General features: G+C 45.2%; 1 protein-coding gene across 1 annotated transcript in view; it reads right to left on the bottom strand.

Annotated features, from left to right (window-relative positions):
• Positions 1-737: 737 nt before the first annotated feature.
• The window catches only part of TANGO6 (transport and golgi organization 6 homolog), a 153003-nt gene continuing 131942 nt past the window's right edge, over positions 738-21798 (bottom strand). The window contains exon 18 of the mRNA XM_080936912.1: positions 738-3534. Within this exon, the coding sequence (XP_080793038.1) occupies positions 3358-3534 (177 nt within the window). The 3' untranslated portion in view covers positions 738-3357. The remainder of the gene's footprint in view (positions 3535-21798) is intronic.

Raw genomic sequence — 21798 nt, 5'->3', positions numbered from 1 at the left:
CTGCATGAACTCAGATGCAGCACACTGCAGTGAGGCTGCGCATGTGACTGCAGCAGGACACGGCCAGGCCCTTGAGGTCATGGCCACTGCGGGGCTCAGGGAAGACAGCCACTCAGTGATGGGAAGGTGGCCAGCTCTCAACACCCATTCAGGACCCAGCTGCCATTTTTACTCCAGAGTCACAGAAACCCTGGCTGTGGGAGGGTACAGAAGACCGCTCTGGTTTTAACAGGTCAGTCAGATGGATCACCGTCCCAGCTTATCCCTGCAAACTAAGCACCTTTCCCAGGTCACAGCCACCCTGTCTACCTGGTGAGAGTTACAGGCAGATGGCAGCATTTCACTCAGATGTCCTCTGAGATAAAGGGACAGGACAGGGTGGATGGAGGACCCTGGTGGGAGGACCCTAGCAGATACACACACTTGCTGTTCTCTTTCTGTTGTTGGAAAAGCAACTGAAGCCAAACTGCATGGGGATGGGCAGATAAGAGAGGGATCTGCCTGCTGCTTTCTTGTGACTGAGGAGAAAATAGAAAACGGACTGTGCGTGGTTATATTTATTTCCAGTTTTACAACACATACCACATTAGCTTCATAGCACTTTCCAGAAACTAGCTGAAAGAAGTGGCTTCAGGCAGAAATTGGTCTGTGGCGGCCTCCTTTGTTCAGTGAACACCCCACCTGCACCCTCCTCCCCCCTTCTCCCAGGGCAGCTTTTCTCTTACTCTGGACCCCAACTCTTCTTCAAACTTCTCTTTCTGGGGCTTTGCACCTGCTCTTCCCTTTCCCCAAGATCTTCTTCCTGTGTCTGTGGGTCAACCCTTCCTCTCTTTGGCTTTTACAGCTACCAGCTTCCCTGCCAGGTCACCTCAACTCCCAGAAGCTCTCACCGAATCATTTGGCATCCTCACTCCTGACTCATTTTTCCTGGAACTGTAACAGAAAATGTTTTTTATTATGTTCATTTAGTGGGGAGGGGTGTTCTTGCTATGGTGTGCGTGGAAGTCAGAAGCCAACCTGAGAATCAGAATCCTTTGGTCACGGGGATCCTGGGATTTGAACTCATGTTCACAGGCCTGGCAGTGACAGATGCAGGACACATCTGAAAGACTAACAGGGAAGGCAGAAGAGGACTGCCCCTTAAGAGAGGACAAATGGACAGAGGTGGGACAGGGAGCTTGGCCTCTCAGGATCTGTCATGCAGGCAAGCATGACTCTACCTGCCATGTGTGCCATTTGTCTGTGTTCAGGGCTGGGGACTGAGTGTAGGCCTCACATAGGCTGAACAACGCTGTTCACTCCCACAGAGGTAGGAATTCTCCTGCCCTTCTTATATTTTCCCTTGTAGACAGGCTCACTGCAGCCCAGGCAGGCCTTGAACTTGTCACCCTCCTGTCTCAACTCCCCAGTAGCTGGACTTACAGGTCTGTACCAACAGGCCCAGACAGAATTCTGGACCTTTTAAAATTTATGTTTGTGCTTTTCCTGTTCCATTATTTTCTTTCCTTAAGCTTTTCACTCAGAAATAAATATGCACATGAATAAATTTACAACAAAAATATAATTGAGACAGTGTCTCCTGTTGCCCAGGTTAGCTATGTAGCTGAGGATGACTCTGAACTTATGATCTTTTTGCTTTATGTCCAAAGTGCTGGGATTATAGGTCTACACCATGGTGTCGGATTTTTGGGAATTGAATCCAGTGTTGTTATGTTAGGTAAGTGTCCCAACTGCTGAGTGACATCTTCAGCCCCTAGGATTTTACTTTTTTCAAATAGCATTCCATACTGTGATCCAAACTGTCTTATGCAGCCCAAATCTAACTTTGAACTCACTGTTCTAAGGCACATGAGTGCTGTAGTTATAAGCATTAACTACCATGCCTGACTTAGAAGAGTTATTTGACAGTTCTTAATAATTTGGTCATGCTTACAAGGGTTACACTAAATAATCTTCTCTTTGAGTTTAATAATAAAGTCAGGAAAAAAAAATCACTTTCTCAAGTTGAGCACACCAAAATTAATAAAATCAAATACTGTGAGTCTTTTGCTAAGTAGTTCAAACTAAGAGTCAATTTATAAACAGATAAAGGGACTAAGGCTCTAAGGAGCATATGCATTTAGATGGTGAAGATCCTCAAAGTCATCAATGAACATCCTCAAAACTAGAGCACACTGAAGTAAATGCAGTGGATAGTACTCGGACTACCTAACATATTCAACCTGCATGTCTGGAGCAGGCAGTATCTTTAAAAATATTTATAATTTTAAATTTATTTTTAATTACATGTGTGCCTGTGTGTGGGTATGTACTTGTGAGTGCTGGTGCTCTCAAGAAGCCAGAGATATGAAACCCCTAGAGCTGGAGTCAAAGGCCATTGTGAGCTGCTCGTGTGGGTGCTGGGAATCAAACTTGGGTCTTCTGCAAGAACAGTGTGCACTCTTAACTGCTGAGCCATCTCTCCAGTCTTAGGTTATATGTAGTCTAAAGGCTAAGAAATATTGTCTTAAGAAGCTCCAACCCTGATTTTATGGACATTCTTGATTTGAAAAGTATAAACTAATATTGCTACCCTAGCTGAATAGAAATGTTCCTTCCAAACATTCAAGAACCTTTGTTCAAATTTTTTTGAGACAGGGTTTCTCTGTGTAGCCCTGGCTGTCCTGGAACTCAATCTGTAGACCAGGCTGGACTTGAACTCAGAAATCCGATGGCCTCTGCCTCTTGAGTGCTGGGATCAAAGGTGTGGCACCACAGACAGCAGCCTTGTTTGATCCTTTGCCTGTGTTTGTAACAGTGATTGGCACCTTTCTGGGGATGCCTGTGGGGAAGGCTGAGCTGAGAAGTCTGTAGTGTGTGGCTTGCTCTTCTTCCTCTGCAAAAATCAACCAGCTCAACAACCACATTCACACTGGCTGATGATTCCAGCCGAGGTAATTTTACTCTTTTGAATTCCGTATGTTTAAGCAATGTTTCCTCCCCCTCCCCACAGCTGCACACCCAGATGATAGTTCTGCTTGCTCCTCATCACAGGCAGAATCATCTCATGATGAGACCTGGGGGTGGTGCAACTTCTCCAGCTGGAAGAAAATGCTCCATACTTATACACACGTCTCCTCAAATTGGCTCAGGACAATGAAGAGTGCACTGATTAGATGGAATTCACCCTTCCAATTACACATGCTTTGGACCAGATGATGAGTGACCAAATAGATGCTCTAGAAACGTAGACCTGAACACCCAAGTGACCAGAACAATACAGCCCAAGGAGGCAGCAGAGACACCTGCCAGGAGGCATGTGGTCACTGCTTTGACTGCTTGGTTTCCCTGCCTTCTTCCATGTTCTGTGAACCAGGTCTATGGCAGGACCACGATCTTCTTCTCCAGCTTCTGGGGAGGGAACAGGAAGTTCCTCATGATCTCATCCAGCTCCTCCAGGGCCAGCTGGGCATGCAGCTTGGCAACATCGTCAGGTTCCAAACGCACTACATGCTTCAGCAGCTGATAGAGATCCTTGAGGACATCGCTCAGCACCTGGAGAGAGACAGGGTCATGACCACGGCTACTGGGAAGCAATCTTGGCACCCTGTGAAGATAATACAAGGACCTTCCAATTTGGAAGAGGGAGCTGCCTGTGCCTCACATAGGATTCCTTTGTGGTTTCTACCCAAAACACCTCACTATGGGTTTTTAGGCTGTGATCATTATTTCCAGACCCTAGTATAGCTCCTAAATCCTCCCCCTTCAGTCAAAGGACAGCAAAGGCCTCAGGACAGAGGCAGCCAAGACTACCTGGGTATAGATGCTTCTAGAGCAACTGGCTGCCTGCATTTTCGTCAGGGCCTCTGTGTGTATGTGTTAGCACACACATAGGAGTCAGCTGTCTCTGCAATGTGGATCCTGAGCCTTTACCACTGCCCCAGTTCACTGTCCCCTGTTCTTCCGTGAAACAGACTGCCCTCAAACTTAGGACCCCATGCCTCATCCTCCTGACCGATAGAGATATGTTAGGTTCTAGTTTAAGATTTTTGTTAGGGCTGGTCATAGTGGCACAGACTTTTTAATTCCAGCACCCAGAAGACAGAAGCTGAGTTCGAGGCCAGCCTGGTCTCTATAGTCAGAGATAGTGACAGTTTCAGAATAGTTAAAGCTACACCTGGACCCCGCCCTGGAGAGAATTACAGGAAACAAGGAAGAATAGATTCGTCCATGTGCATATAAAACATAATGTGCCTCAGGATGGTGGCACCTGGTTCTAAGCCCTACTCCTGGAAGGTAGCAGCAGAAGGATCAAAAGTTCAAAGCTGGCCTTACCTACAATAGAGGATTCTGGGGTATAGACCCCATCTCAAAATAAAGCAAACCAGACAAACAACAATAAAACAAGTAACAAAACAAAACAACATATTTCTGGCCAAGAGCAAGCACAGAGAGCAGAGGATATAGCACACTGCAGAAATGACCAGAAACGGTGGGCGATAAACACATGGCCTGGCCCAGGCATTTCAGCCCCAGATAACCCCCAGGGTGCTGCTTGGTGTCTTGGACTTGCTATGAGAAATCAGAACCCCTCTAACTTGTGTGGTTCTTGGTCATCACCGGGGATGAGTAGGGTGAGGTAGGGAGCAAGGTTTCCCTAAAGCCCTGGGCCCACACCTGGCCTCTCTGGGACTGCCTGCACTCTGGCTCTGTGGATCCTTTCTCTACGCAGAGCTCCTTCTCTGTTCTCCACCTCTGTACGTGCCTTACGCTTCCAGGCTACTTCATCTCCTGTTTATCCTATACACAATGCCAAGACAGCACTTCCGAAGGCTTTCTCTAATGCTCACCTTCAAATTCTGTTTGCAGCCCCATCACAATTATAATTTAAATATTTGTTGTAATTTTGTTTTTATTTATGTTGGGAATTAATATTATATAATTAAACATATTTTCCTCACTAGATCACAAATATTACCAATGCCAAGGCCATGTCTTCCTTTCTTCTACTGTGGGCCAGGACTTCACAAAATGACTGGCATCTGGCAGATGCTGTAATGTGTTCATGATGGAATGAAGGCACACATCCCACTCCTGGCCAGCCTTCTGATTCTAAGAACATCTACCAAAATGGTGCCAGATAAGCAGTCCAGTCCCCAAAGCCCATGCACCTGCTTTAATGACCTACTATTGAAATACTAAAATTACTAACAATGTCTATTGGATTTCTGGCTTGTAAATGACATCTAGTGAAACAGTGGGGCAGGAATGTGAGCAGAGAAGACGAACGCTGTCTCTCACAAGTGATTCCTGACTGTGGTTATTATATGCCATGAACACAAGACTCTGATAGACTTATAGAGAGTGGGAGAATAATTCCAGCCAGAAGCAGGTCAATGTGTCTGTCACTCCTACAACTGAGCAATGGAGGGACTGACAGCCTGGAGAACTCCAGTCTTCCATTCCAGCTGGAACCTGTGCCCACCGCACTAGAAGTAATGGCTGTCTCAGAAAGACGGCCAGGGAAGTCTATGTAACACCCTCTCCTACTCAGCCAAACATTTACCTAGACAGTGACAGAGAAGGAAGCAGGACAGCCTGATGGAGGCAGAGCTGATGGCAGGCGAGGTAAGGAAGGACACAGCTGTGCTCGCTTTTGCATGGTTTCCAGTTTTCAATGACGGAAACGCATGTGCACGTGCAAGATGGGGGCTCCACACTGTAATTCTGGTGACTCTGTGTATGAGTTAAACACTCTTCAGATTGACACTGCACAGAGTAAGATGAGCTGTAAAAAGCATGCAATTATTTCATACGTCAGCTTCTGCTTAGAGCAGCCTCAATGGCAATCTGTAACCACCTGGGCAAGTAAATTGAGATTCTGGGGGACAAAGGGAAAACTGCATTATGATTGATTAATATCTCTCTCTCTCTCTCTCTCTCTCTCTCTCTCACACACACACTCACACACACACACTCACACACACACACTCACACATACACTCACACACATACACACACACACACACACACACACACACACACACACACACACACACACCCTTTTTTGTTTGTTTTTCAAGACAGGATTTCTATGTAGCCCTGCCTGTTCTGGAACTTGAACTTGCTCTATAGACCAGGCAGGCCTCAAACTCATAGAGATCTGCCTACCTCTGCCTCTCAAGTGCTGAGATTAAAGGTGTGTGCCACCACTGCCTGGCCCCTCTTTTTAGAAATGTTTGTAAGGATGCATTTACTTTATGTGTACGAGTCCTTTGCTTGCATGGATGTCTGTGCATCAGGTGCATCCTAGTACTGGACTGTGGACAGTTGTGAGCTGCTATGTGGGTGCTAGGAATTGAACTCAGGTCCTCTACAAGGACAGCAAGTGCTCAACCACTAATCTGTCTCTCTACTCCCAACCCCTCCCTTTTAATGCGGGCCTTGTGTTTTGGTTTTGTGTGGGAACACAGGTTTACATAGTCAGTTTTGCCATGTCTGTTCCTTTTCCAAGTGTCATTCCTTTAAGTCCTGAGCCCATGAGCCAGGCTCACTAAGATGCAGTAAGGCATGTCCTGCCTGGACTTTCTCAAGGAGCTGCTAGACACACCAGGAATAAGGCAGGCATCCGGCTTTAACTAACCCTGCCCACACTCTGTTAACCTGTCTTCATCTTTTTTGGCAGAGTAAAAATGAGATGACTCCAGAAAGAGGACAACTGCATAGCTCCTGCCTCACAGTTACCACTCACTCTGTAATCATTATGAAGGGCCTACCTGGTACCTGGGCCAGGTACTGGTGCTAAAGAGATGGACAGGCCATGAACCAGCCCCTCTGGCAGTCAAAGCCCAGAAGAGAGGGAGGTACAGGCCACATAGTGGGGTCTTTACTGAGAGGAAAACAGTGTGCCTGATTATCAGGATCAAAGAAAGTCATCTGCCTTTGGAGGTGGGAGGGAGACCAGCTATAACACTCTGCTGGTAAAAGGGGCATCACTGGGACAGGTATTGGGTGGCACCAAGGAATGGCTTTGGGATTCATTAGCAAGTCCCCTCACCATCTACCCACTTGAGATACAGTAGTTTCTAAGCAAAAGTAATTTAAAATGTTATAATTATAATAAAGATTTTATTTACTTATTTAGTCTGTACATAGTATGTGAATGCACATGTGCCATGAGTCACATGTGTAAGGATGGAAATCAGTTTTCTTATTCCATGTGGGTCCCAGGAACTGAACTCTGGTCCTCAGGTTTGGCAGCAAGAGCCTTTACCCACTGAGCAATCTTGCTGGCTTTGGTTTCCAACTCTCTAGGTAGCAAAGGATGACTGTGAACTCTTTCCTGCCTTCTTCCAGAGGCCAAGAGTGCAGGTGCGTGCTACCTTGTCAGCTTTCAGCAATGCAGGGACTGAACCCAGGGCTAGGAAGGTGCTCTGCCAACTGAGCTACATTCAGAGCCCTAAGAGACTTTTTTCTTCTACAGACTCCCACCATTCAAAGAAAGGCAGCCTTTCCTCTTTAAATGGGGCCACTCTGAGGCATCTGCTGTTCCTGGGGTGGGGGTAGTAATTTCCCCTGGGCACTGTTATGTCCATAAATAACAGTAACACTTGTGTAAACACAGGGCAGCCTTGAGGGGAGCGGGGCTCCTGTTACCAAGCTCTGGACCGTTTTTTTTAGGTGAATGTTAAGCAAAGCCTTCTCCTTAATTAACGGGTCCATCTTAGCAACCCACCCTCCTGTGCCTCCCTCCAATCCTACACATCATGGGACTTCCTCTGAACTCCCAAGGATCAAAGCTTCCTGCCAGCCAAGGATTGTCACCAAATCCTAAGGATCAGGAGCTGAATATAAGGACAGTTCAAAGGTAAAGTTATTCACAGGAGTTTCTAAGGTGGGCAGGATACAAGCAATCCTGTGAGGGGAACCTCTCATTAAGATTTCAACATCCTGCCATCTACACACACACACACACACACACACACACACACACACACACACACACACACACACCACCTCAATCAAGCCCAAAAAACTCCAGGGAGAGGGAAGGGGCATGGGTGTGGTATGTGTGGGGAGGGAGGAGCTTCATCTCATTCAAAAAGGTTCAGAGCAGCAGGTGGCTGCTAGAAGCATTGGACAGAGAGAGAAGCTCTTTGTGGTTTAAGGAGAGTTTCTTTTTTGGTGTAGGAATCTCACAGAGGCATTGGGCCTAATACTAACCATGTCCTCTACACTGAGCTGTACACATCCCTACCTAGCCCCTAGGTTAGGCAAGCTTAAAGAAGCACCACCTTCCCAGTGTGAAACCTCCTTGGAAGGGCTGGAGTTCAGGTGCCTCACCAGCAGACAGTGAGGACTGTGTGCCACACACAGCCGTTTTCCTACCTCTCCTGTTGGCCAGCCTGGGGGTTTCATTGACAGGGCAATGTTTGGGGTTGGCGTGGCTGAGACGTGTAAGCACGGCTTACTAAGAGAACGTCCTGAGCAGAAGTGCCTTGGGCACACAGGTGCGCTTTCAAATGCAAAAGCAGAAAAACAGCCATGTACTTTTTCCGGAAGCTCAGAACATTCCTGCAAAGCTGTGTCTTTGAGTTAAGATCAAAAGAAGAAATAAATGGCAGGTATTATTCTTTTTAGATCCTAAATATGTTTATTTATTTGGTTCTAAAAGCCACAAGTCAGAATATTTGAAAACTACAAGAAGAAAAAAAAATCTCTAGCCAGACTACCTTTCTAACACAAGTTGCATTAATGAGGGATCTCAGTAGTGAGTAGACAGACAGACAGACAGACAGAAAGACAGACAGACACACACACACACACACACACACACTTTTGTTATCTGAGACAGAGTCTCGGTATGTGAGCTCTGGCTAGCCCATCACTTGCTATGTAGGCCAGGCTGGCCTTGAACTCTTTGAAATGTGCCTATCTCTGCATGCCTGGTGTTAGGATCAAAGGTGTGTGCCACCATGCCCATCAAGATTTACACATACACACTCTCTCTCTCTCTCTCTCTCTCTCTCTCTCTCTCTCTCTCTCTCTCTCTCTCTCTCACACACACACACACACACACACACACAATCTATAAAGAAAAGATTTATTTTGATGTATATATGATTTATTTGTAGGAGTATTTTTGTACCGTGTATGTCTGTGCACCACACGTGGGCAGTGCCCTTAGAAGCTAGAATCCTTGGAACTGAAGCTTCAGACGGCGTGAGATGCCATGAGGATGATGGGAATTGAACTTGGGTCCTCTGGAAGGAGAGCCAATGCTCTTAACCCAGAGTCATCTCTTAAGCCCTTGCTTTAATTTTTTAGATTATTTTAAGCACAAGGGAGAAGCAGAAAGACAAAATATCATTTTTTCCATCATATGTAATGTATACATCACGTGAAGGTCTGAGAGGTGCTCTGTGGGGAGAGCACCAGCAGAGAGACAGCAGTAGGGCCTGACTAAAGGAAGATCATGGAGGCTGGAGAGTTGCTGTGAGAATGATTAAGAGCAGTACAGCTTTTGTAGAGGACTAGGATCAAGTCCCGGCACCCATCTAGTGGCTCACAACCAACTGTAACCACATGAGTTCTAGAACATAAAATTCCCTCTTCTGTGGTGCACAGACATACATGCACAAAACATTCAAACACTGTGAATCTGAGGCCAATGTGGGTGATATCAGGCACACTAAAAAACAAAACAAAAGATAATTTTTTCTTTTGTGTGTAGCATGTTTCCTATGTGTGCACATATGTGTGGAGGTCAGAGGACAACCTTATGTGACATTCATCAGGAGTTGCTTGCCTTTTTGTGCAGGCAGAGCTTGGAGATCACCAAGCCAGTGAGGCTCAAGAATCTGCCGGTCTCCACCTCCCCAGTTCAAGCATTATTACCACACACTACACCTTGATTTTCTGGTGCGGGTTCTGGTGGCTCAACTCAGGTATTTACCTACTGCGATATCTCTCCAGCTCAAGGGAAAAATTTTAAAACAAAACAACCAAGTTGCTTTCTTTAATCTTTATGTCCATGTATGTGTGCCTGCATGAGTTTGTTTATGTGCACCATGTGTGTGCAGGTGGCCTTGGAAGGCAGAAGGTATTAGATCCTCTGGAACTAGAAAATAAACCACTTCTTTATCTCAAGGAGAAAAAAATTAATGACTTTAATAGGTAAGAATTAACTTTAAGGTGATTTACTAATGGAAGTGAGGCAAGCAATGTGCTGCTTCATAGTTATGTGGGATCAAGAAAACATAACGGGCTGAGGATGCAGCTGTGTTCCCCGGTACCACATATAACAGAGTATGGTGAACACACATAAAATCTCAGCACTTGGGGGCATGTTAAAGACAGGAAGGTTATCTTATGCTACAGAGCAAGTTTAGGGCTAGCCTTGGATACATATAGCCCTGTCTCAAGCAAACAAAATAAATAGTCACAGTCAAGACATTCACAGAAAGAAGGACTCAGGAAAGAGCAGAGAGAGGCCTTTTCATCTATAATTTTCTCTTCCACTGCCCCCTCCTTTTCAGAATCAAACCAGGGGTCTTGAACATGCTATGCAAGTATTCTACCATGTGTATAATTTCTTAAGGTGTATTAGGAAAGTAAGTTGTTGTGGTGGTTTGAACAGGTTTGGCCCCCACAGACTCAGATGTCTGAAAGCTTGGTCCATAGGAAGTGGCACTATTAGGAGGTGTGGGCTTATTGGAGGAAGTATGTCACTGTGGAGGCGGGGCTTTGAGGTCTCCAGTCTCCTCCTGGCTGCCTTCATATCAAGAGGTAGAACTCTTGGCTCCTCCAGCACCATGTCTGCCTGGACGCTGTTGTGCTTTCTACTAAAATAACAGACTAAACCTTTGAAACTGTAAGCCAGCCCCAATTAAATGTTGTCCTTTTATAAGAGTTGCTGTGGTCATGGTGTCTCTTCACAACAACAGAAAACCTAACTAAGACAGTTGTTAAAAACATAAGGATACAGGCTGGAGAGATGGCTCAGTGGTTAAAGAGCACCGACTGCTCTTCCAGAGGTCCTGAGTTCAAATCCCAGCAACCACAGAAAGTATGAAGCCTGTCTGGGTGACAGTGTGAGACCTTGCCCTCCTACTCCCCAAAAAGAGAAAACACCGTGTGTGGATTCTGGCTGGGGAAAGAGGATAATTTTATGGATTGGCTCTGTCACCTTTAAGTGGGCTCTAGGGACCACACTCAGGGTACCATTCGTGCTTAGTAAATGCCTTTACTCGCTGAGCCATCTCACCAGCTGTAATTAATGTTATAAAGCACATAATCCCAGCACCTGGGAGGCAGTGGCAGGTGGATCTCTGTGATTTTAAGAAAGAGAGATCCAGGACAGCCAGGGTTACACAGAGAAACCCTGACTCAAAAAACTAAACCAAACATAGCAAAACAAATTTGAAGGACCACAACTCATAAAGAACAATTTCTGTCTAAATCATCATTAAAATGTGTAAGTGAAAAAAGGACAATGAGGTTTCAGATGGAAATGAGCTTTACACTTCATCTAATATGTTCACGCTCCACTCGTGTGTAACAAATGGACACAGGGTTACTGTAGTGTAAAACAGCTAAGCAAGCTGTGCACCTTAGGAAAACTTGGTGCAGTCCTGGGCCCAGTGTGGGTCAGGAGGAAGTGGCCTGTGTCACAATGCAACAGCTGATGGTGCTGTGATGCAGTGTAGAGGGCACGGAGCAGGGTGGGGATTTCTGCTGGGCCAGCAAACAGGACTGGACTCCAAGCCTGCAAGGCAGGCAGCCTCTCCACCATAATGAGAAGGGGACGATTGGGGAAGCCAAATGGAGGCAGCTGCTGGTCCAGATACTTTACTGATAAAATCTAAAGCTTCATTTTGCTAGGTTTATGAAAAAGAAATTAGGGCTGAATCCAACAGCACGACCAGGCTTTTGAGACACTGCATCAAGAGTGCAGGGCAGTCAGCAAAGAGAGGCAGGATCCCTGGCATCTAAGGGATTCTATCCATGCCTGATGGCTAGAGAGCATAGTCTCTCTAAAGCCCAAGCTGCCATTGTTATGAACTGAAGGTTACTGAGCCTTTCAGAGATCATTTATTTTCTAAGTATTTCCATTAGACTTAGAGATAAACTCACCCTCACCCTCCTGGACTGTGCCTGGCTGTGCAGTGGGAAAAGACTCCCAAGTGGGGGTAGAAGGGGTCGGGAGTATTGTGCATGATTTTTGCTGAAGAACAAGGGAGAAACTAACTGGTCGAGTGCTAAAAAAATGTTCCAGGGATAGAGGAAGGTGAGGCAGTGCAGGGACAGAGACCAGAGTGGCAGCTGGCTGTAAGCTCCTGGCAGAGATGATAGCTCAGGGGTCCTAAACAAAAGGCAGGGAGCAGACTTCCCCAGGCTAATGTGTATCCTAGGCTAGCTCTTGCTGAGGCACTCCACCCAAGGTTTCGGAGGTCCTGGGTCTTACAGCCACTCTGGCAGGGACGAGAGCAGTGGCTGCCACAGTGGTAGGAACAGCAGTGCAGCCTCTTCCAGAATGTCTTTAAATAGCAGCCCAAGGAAGACAGCAGCTTCCCTGCACCTCCACAGGCACCAAAATAGAACAAAGGCAGCAGGGAAAATGGCCAGAGCCTGTGCAAAGGTGGCGGGTGGCTGTGCTGCTGCAAGTGAGACTGGCAGAATCTGAGAGAGCTGTGACAAACTCACCCTTCAAAGGGCACTCAATTGCCACACCTGGAGACAGGCTTGATTGCTTCCAACCCCGGGATCTCTATGCAGACACCTGCCAAGGGTGGAGGTCCTGTTTCCTTCCTTCCCTGAAAGCACGCTGCTAGACAGCCACTAGGCAGGAAATGGATCATTACTGCCCTTTATTGGTGGCTCAACTTTGGTCCTGGGCTGAGCCTTTTCCACGTTTTACCACTGAATCCTGTGACACAGGGATTATCAATCCCAGTTTACAACGATGGCCTTGGGGTTTAGAGGTTTAAAATTCAAACTGGTATCTGCCAAGGTTGATGACTCTACAAACCTTGCCTTTCAATGTGTGCATTACTAGGAAAACAGTTCTGTAGGAAGGATTTGTCCCTTTCCTGCACTACCTAGCTTGCTTATTTGGATGGCACCTGGCTAGTAGGCCTAGGGGGAGCTTACAAACTGGATATGCCAGTTTGCTTTGGGACACCCTGATTCATTATAATCTTAGCTTGCTCAAACAGTCTGGGTGTCCCTAGAGTTGGTCAGGCCTTTGCAGGTAGAGAAAGTGCTGGTTGCAGGACCTAGAGCATCTGCTTAGTAGAATTCAGTGCTATGATGACCCAGGAAGAAAAGGCTGTAGAGCCTGACCAAAGGCCAGAGAGAACCAGATGTGTAAATATACATATGAGGCTAGGGTCTGTATTGTTTGCTAATACACATGCAGTATGAAACATGCTAGACAATGTAACCCAGCCCTCACCACAGAGGGTGTTACACTGCCCCCGAGGGATACTGTCTAAATAAGCATTCAGTGACCCCCACACTTAATCCACTGCTGCAAACGAAAAGCTTCAATCTGATTTAGTAGTGTTAGGGGCATACCTTATGCATGGTAGGCAAGCAGTAACCATGGCCTCTAAGAAATATTTTATTTCAGTTTTCTCTGTTTTATTTTACACGGATGTCTTCATCACCTGCATGGCTGGTGCTGGTGGAGGTTAGAAGAGAGTGTCAGATTTCCTGGAACTGAAGCTACTGATGGTTGCCTACTGCCAAGTGATTGCTGGGAACTGAACCCAGAGGTCCTCTGTAAGAGCAACAAGTGCTCTTAACTGCTGAGCCATCTTTCCAACTACTCTGCACCACCATGAAAAACTTTTTAAAAATTTTTATTTATTTTATGTATATGAGTACACTGTAGCTGTCTTCAGACACACCAGAAGAAGACATCAGATCACATTACAGATGGTTGTGAGCCACCATGTGGGTGCTAAAAGTTGAACTCAGGACCTCTGGAAGATCAGTCAGTGCTCTTAACTCTGAGCCATCTCTCTAGCCCCGAGAAACTTTAAACATGTCTGGAACTTGCCAGATTCCTAAGAATCAGATTCTTAAAGTTTGGGACTTACGACCTTAAAAGTTTCAAAACTTCTTATACTTTGTAAGTGACTTTGACAACCTAATAACGATGTGCCTACAAGAAACTCAACAAGTATGCGTGTGTGTATGTGTGTGTGTGTGTGTGTGTGTGTGTGTGTGTATGCTGAGTGTGTGTGAAAAAGTAAGAGGTCAGTCACCTTTGGGGATCTTCCTCTATGTACAGTTTGAGACAGGGTCTCTCATTGATCGCTGGCTCGTTTCTGTAGACTGGCTGCTCTTACGATTGGCTTGTCTCTGCCGCTGGCTCTTATGTGGGTGCTAGGGGTGTGAATTCAGATGCCCATACTTTTGCAGCAAGCACTCACCCCCAAAACAACCTCTCAGCCTCCCCAAACTCAATAATCTAATATGAATAAGGATGAAGCAGGGCAGGTTATCAGGAAAACAAAATAAGACAATAACAACAAAACACTCCCAAACTGGTAGGAGACATAGTGGGGCTCTGTCATGATTATTAAAGATGATGTGTTTAGTGCCCAAGATGCAGATAAGTGTCAACAACAAGGCAAAGGGGTTTAGTCTAGTACTGTATATCCTGGAATTTTCTTAATTAGGAACAAAAAGTTTTTCCAGAATGGAGAGTAATTTTTGACACATACATTTGTATTGTATCTCTCAGGCCAGTGAGATGGCTTTGCAGGTAAGCACACTTGCTATGCAAGTGGGAGTTTGGTCCCCTGGAAAAACATAAACAGCTGGACTCAGGAGCATGCATTGTAGTCTCAGCACACAGAGGGAGAGACCCTTAACCAGAGCTCCCTACCCCACCAGCTAGCTTGCAGCATGAAGCTCAGTTGAGACAAAAAGAAAAACCTGCCTCAACAAGGTGGAAGGCTTCTGTTTCCTCATTCCAATGACACAATACCTGCTAACTCGGGAGAGCCGAAGACCAGAAGAAAAGAGACCAGAAAGCCCAGTGGTGAGGATAAGGGGTCCTAGAAAGCCATGTTTGTCTGTACACACCTGTAACGGTTCTCATGTCTCTCCAGTACAGTCTTAGGCTTGTTTTAATAAGTGCTTTGGAACAGCTGAGCTGGCACCTCACTCCTACCTCTGCTGGCTGTGTGACCTGAGCATAGAGCCATGAACATGCTGTGCCCCAGCATCTCGTCTGCAAATAGGGTTTGTGAGCCTACTTATCACACAGATTTGCTACGGGGATTTAGTATCTAAAGAATTTAGACATATAGAATTAGCCATTAATAAATGTTAGCAATGTTAGATACAGTAGCTTGGAGGATGTGGGCTTTGCCAGGAACATACTGCCATGAACAAACAAACCATGGGATAATGAACAATGAGCCAGAACAGACCTTCAGCATCAATTGGTTTGATGGTTTTCTTCTTTTTAATTTTATAATTGTTTAAATTACATTTATTCAATTGTGTGGGGGACACTACACAGCACAGGGCCTGAGTTGAGGTTGGAGAACAACAACCAACAAGGAGCTGGTTCCTCCTTCAGATGTAGGTCTGGTGGATCAAATGCAGGCTGTCAGTCTTGCAGGAAATGCCTTTACCCATGAGCCTTCTCCCCATCCCTCAAGCTAAGTAGCTGGGATGACCTTCAACTCTTGCTCTTTAAAAGACTTTTATTTACTTAAAGATTTTATTTCTAGTATGTGTATGAATACCTTACTGGTAAACGTACTGAATGCAAATGTACTGTGCTATGCAGTGCCCTTAGAGGTCAAAAAGTTGTTAGATCCCATAGAACTGGACTAACAGATGGTTATGAGCTGCCATGTGGGTGTTGGGAATTGAACTCAGGACCTCTGGAAGAGCAGTCAGTGCTCTTAACCACTGTGCCATCTCTACATCTCTAGCCTCCCCCATCCCTCTCTCTCTCCCTCCACATATAGGGTTTCTCTGTGTAGCACTGGTTTTTCTGGAACTCTCTTTATAGACCAGGATGGCTTCTAAACTCAAGGAGACCCACCTGACTCTGTATCCTGAGTGCTGGGATTGAAGGTGTGCACCACTGCTGCCTGGCTAGCCTCTTCATTTTAAAAACTTGTCTTCATTTTTGTTGAAAATGAACCTTAATTTCTATTATGTTACCTTTGTAAATGATGTCTACCAGAGTTTACTTGCTTGTCTTGAGTCTTTAATAGATAATTAACTTCATAAAAAATGTTCACATTCATTATCATTCTGTAGAGCTTAGCCTGTAACATCATATACCTCCTTATCAACTGGCAGCACTGTCAGACAGTCTGAAGACTGGGCGGTCTAATTTGCTCATCCATTTGTGTAGGGAAGCAACCAACATCCTGAGTTATTATCTCACTGACAATCACCAGGGCAAGAGTCCCTTTTGTCCCTGTGCAGAGTTGGGGAAATCGGCACCAGGACACCTGCAGAAGACATAGGTGCAGACATGGAACCATGACCAGACTGGCCATCGGCCCTGGCTATCCTCTACCTCCACTTCCCAGGTTTGTCCCACCTTGTCCAGTCTACCTAACATCAATCTGTGGTCATCTCACATCACCTCAAGAAAAGCATACTCAGAATTTCTTTTCAGAGGAAGGAATATAGGGGAACATTTGCCACCCAGATGCCTGTCACAGCAGTGTAACTTCCAGAGGGAGAAAAGTCCCAAGACTCTTCCCCAGCATGGCAACCCGGAAGGGGCTTGGTCTCCTGTGTTTTTTCTCTGCTCCCTGATATTTCTAGTTTTCTGTGTGATGGGGAGTTGCTGAATGCAAAAATCTAGGGCTAGGCATTTGGCAAGAGATGGCAGGACATGAGGAAGGGCAAAAGTCTGTTTCCTGTCGTGCTCTCTGAAGACTTGCTGGCAGGTCCTGAGGGCACCTGGGCCCAAGGCCAACTCAAACACCCTCCTACAGCTCTTCTGTCCAGCTCCTGGGTAGACAGGAGCTGTGCCACGAAGACTGACCTGGTCTGGATTCCTTTTGGATATTATGGACTCACAGATGCCAAGCAGCCTTTATCTGGTCATGATCCATGGAATAAATATCCAGGTGATTAAGTTCCTGAGACCTTCAAATGACAGGGACACAGAAGACTGAGACTGCTCTGCCACTACACAGATGGGAAACAGTTAACCTTTCTTCTTTGTCTTGGTCTCTTCATCTTAGCAACAGGTACATGAAACTACCCCTAAACCTAACAGAATGGATTAATTCAGGGTCAGCATGCAGACATTGGTGCTGGTACATAACAAATGCTCAACAGACAGCGTTCAATCAAAGTCTTCTGGGGAGTTTTCATATACATATAGGGTTTTTTTTTGTTTTTGTTTTTTTAAGGAGAAAACTACTATGCATATTGAGAGATAATGTTTTGATTTGCTTGAAATTTACCAAAAGCACTTTACCATTTTTGAAAATCAGGCTATGTCATGTCATTCATGGTTCCTCTGATCTCTGAATCAGTCTGAGTCTGTAGCTGTCCCATTCATGGTGATTCTATATGCAAAAGCAACTGAATAGTGCATGTCTTATTCTGAGTTAGTATTTGGTTCTTTCTTGTCTATACTGAGGTTGGGTCATTGTATTGGCTTAGAAACATACCTGCAAACCTGATTCTGGTTATGTGTTTCTGTGTATATTCGTGTGTGTGTGTGTGTGAATGTAGTATAAAGGTCAGAGGACAACCTTGGTAAAGGTCCTTGCCTTCTATTTGTTTGAAACAGGTGCCTCTTAGTTTTCTGCTAAGTATGCAGGTTGCTGACCCATGAACTTTTTTTTGCCTCCAATGTGCCTGTAGGAACACTGATACTCTGTGTATTCTTACCACCACCACCCCAAGGCAGGGTTTCTCTCTGGTTGTCCTGGAACTCACCCTGTAGACCAGGCTGACCTCAAACTCACAGAGATCTGCCTACCTCGGTCTCCTGAGTGTTGGGATTAAAGGTATGCATGGCCTCTGCCCAGCTTGGGTCTGAGGATTCTAGTGCAGGTCCTCACACTCAGGTAGCATCACCTTTGCCCACTAAGCCATGTCCTCAGTCCCAAGCCTGGCTCCTCTTCTGCATACTGACTCACCCTAATAGTGCTACCTAAGGTACCCTGGGTAGCAACAAATCTTAATGATGTCACTAAGGTGCCCTCAATAACATGACAAATCTTGTTCCTGATGAACAAGTGAATTAAAGACACAGAGAGGAAAGAAGCTGCCTTTCACTAGCATTTGGCAATGCTAGTTGCCAGAGACACCAGGAAACCAGTACTGCTGCTTCCTGGCATTCGCTTTGGAAAACCCACAAGCTCTACTTTCTTCATTCATAAGATGAGATGTCCAGATTCTTATGATGGCCAACAATGCTTGGTAAATGAATTTAGGAAAATGTTGGTCTCTTTGCTACAGATTCCTTACCAGACTAACATGAACTGAATCTCTAGGAGAAACATCATCACACTTTCCAAACTTATTTGACCTTATTTCAGAGAAACTCATAAGTTATGATGTCAATGGACACCTTTGTGGTATATAAATTAAGTATCTCAAAGAACTCTTCTACTTCTTATATCCAAAAATTCTTGAGCTTTAAATATATAAATAAAGTCTTTTTGGTCCTTTTAGAGAAGGATGAGAAGGATGAGGAAAAGGCTTCTACAGACACTGAGGTTTCCAGAAATCAAAGCCAGGTCTCTCACTGGTGCTGAAGCCTCATCCTTCCAATGTCATATATGTCTGTCATTGTTGAGGAATTAAGGACACCACACTCATGTCCACCATACTGACCTCTCACAGATGACGAAGGTGAGACTGAACCTGGTTTTATACAGGTCATGAATTCCATCCCCAGTTCAGCCCATGGAAGCTGGGGACGGCCCTGCAATCTTAGTTGGAACATCAAATCTCTTCTCTGTAGTGTTTGCCTTTGAAGCCAGAACAGGACTGAGTGTTAAATGTTTTAAGTACTGTATGCTGGCCACTGTACCAGTGGGCCACAGTCAGCAGTGGCACTGCCTCCTTCAGAAGAGCTGGACTGCAGACCAGGGGCATAGAGCCCAAATGCAAGAAGAATAGACAGGATGCACAGCTTTCGGGCCTGGGTCTGATTCCTGGCTCCAACTCTGTGTTTCCCACCTCATAATCGTTCAGCCCTTCTTTTATAAACTCCATAGACTAAAAGGTACTATTGTAGGTTGGGAGTTGTCTTGGTAGTCAAGAAGACCCAAGCTTGAGTTCTACATCTACTTCACCTACACAATGGCTCACAACCATGTACTCTAGTTCCAGGGGATCTGATGTCTTCCTCTGATCTCTGTGAGTACCAAAATGCACAGATACATATGCAGGTAGAATGCCCCACACACAAAAGAAAATGATTTAAAAATAATTCAAGTCCCTTTACTTTAGCTAGACAATACCCGATGTCTATTGGTTTAATCCAAACAAATTCTGAGTATAGTTAATCCCGTCTTTCATACATCCTGAAAGTAAAATGCACCTGTCCCTCTTGAAATCCCATTGAGATGACAGGAAGGGCTTTTTAAATTGGCATTATGTAGAACAAAAAGAGCTAACATGGTAACAATGGTCACAAAAGATCTACAGTTGGATGGATCTTGGAGTCATGGCTGTGGGTTTCTCAGGATACCCTATCTTAACCTCAGTATTCTGCATAATCACTAAGAGCATCCTGTTCACTTTCACAGGGCCTCATTTGGAAGATTACCAAATGAATTAATTAACAAAGATGCAGTACATGCCTGCAGTCCCCCAGCACGTGGGAGGTGGAAGCAGAAGGAACAGAAATTCAAGGTTCTCCTCAGCTACACAGCAACCCCAGCCCAGACATGGGTTGTATCTTGTGTTGGTGCAAATATTCTGGAACTGGATGGCAGTGACAGTTGCATGTTTTGTTACTGTACTAAGTGATGAGTTCTTCATTTTAAAAAGGGTGAATTTTATGATATATGACTTAAATGGATTTAAGAAATCGTATGGAAATAAAACACAAGCTGTGAGGAGACAGCAGTCACATGACCTCTTTTCTGTGTCAGCAACAGTGACCTTCTAGGAGCCTGTCCTCATCTGACTGGTCCCAGCTTAACCTTTTTCCAGTTTGCCAGCTTTCTTTGGATTGTGTCTGTCCTTGATGTGGCACCGTTCCTCTCCTGACACCCTTTATCCCTGTTCTCTCAGGCTGCTGGCTCAGATCCTTGGACAAACGTACCCCTGAGATATACTTATGAAGACACTTTAATCTCTAACTCCAGGGCTTGGGACTATGATTTGATAGCTGCAATCACATATATGCATTTTAGGATTGGCAGATGATATACCTTGGAAAAACCATGCATTAATTGATGACTAAATATTGTTTTGTTTTGAGACAGGGTTTCTCTGTGTAGTCCCAGCTGTCCTGGAACGCACTCTGTAGAATAGGCTGGACTCTTAACTAAGAGATCAGCCTATCAGCCTTCCAAGTGCTGGGATTAAAGGTGTGTGCCACCACTGCCCAGCTAAACATTATTTTTAATGTGTAGGAACAAAATTTGAAAATTGTGCTTCTGTTCTGATTGGCTCCTTGAAAGCAAAAGCCAGCAGACAGCACACTAAGTCAGGCTTGAGACAACAGAATAAGACAATCGTCTCAACATACTCATAGGGAGAAGAGACATCACTTTTTTCTTAGTTACTTTACTATTGTTATAATGAAACACCATGACCGAGACAATTTTAATTTGGGACTCATGTTTCCAGAGGGTTTCCATCCTGGTGGGGAGCATGGCATTGGAGCAGAAGCTGAGGCCTTATATCCAATGTACAAACACAAGGCAGGAAGAACTGGGACAAGGCCACACCTCTTAAACAGTTCCATCAAGTGGAGACCAAGTATTCAAATATATGAGCCTATGGGAGCCATTCTTATTCAGGCCACCACAACAGCTGTGTGACATCTTGCTCCAGAGGAGCCACGGCATTGTCATCACATTTTAAATCTCGAGGCAACTGTTTAGAGGTCTCTTTAAATTGTGTCAATGTGGGCAATTAAACCTGTGACTATTGTCTACTCTCATGTATCACTAGTGAAACCATTTGCTTGAAGATAGCGTTTTTTAGGAGGCTAGGGATATGGCTTAGGGGGAAAATGCTTGCTGGTAAGTGTGAGGATGAGAGTTTGAATCCCCTGTACTAATACAGAATTCCAGGCAGGCACAGGGGCCACCTCTAACCCTAACACTTTAGTCAGAGTCGGGGTTCTCCAGAGCAAGCTGGCTGGCTGGATCCCTTAGCTTCAAGTTCAGAAACAGACCCTGCCTCAATAAATAAAGCTGAATAATTGAGAACAGCACCAAACATCAACTGTGTCCACTTTCGTATACGTGTGCTCTTATACATACATACACCATATACACATATAAAACCTTGTTCTGTGCCCTTTCGTTAAAACATAGGCCAACTAATAAATGTAGGGAACAGTAGAGGCAGTCAGAGCATAGGCTTTAGGGTCACATGGCCTGGTTTAAAACATGACCATTTTGCCAGGTGGTAGAGATGCATACCTTTAATCCCAGGACTCAAGACGAAAAGGCAGGTGGATTTCTGCGAATTTGAGGCCATCCTGGTTTACAGAATGAGTTCCAGGACAGCCAGGGCTACACAGAGAAACTCTGACTCAAAAAACCAAATCAAAGAAATGAACAAAAAAGCACCTCCACTTACTTACTAAGATACTGTCTGATACTTAATCGCAGTGAG

Source organism: Micromys minutus (genome assembly GCF_963924665.1).
Source record: "Micromys minutus genome assembly, chromosome: 24".
In the NCBI taxonomy this organism is placed as follows: Eukaryota; Metazoa; Chordata; class Mammalia; order Rodentia; family Muridae; genus Micromys; species Micromys minutus.
Note: the sequence above shows the minus strand (reverse complement) of the source record. Positions and strands in the feature narration are given on the sequence as shown.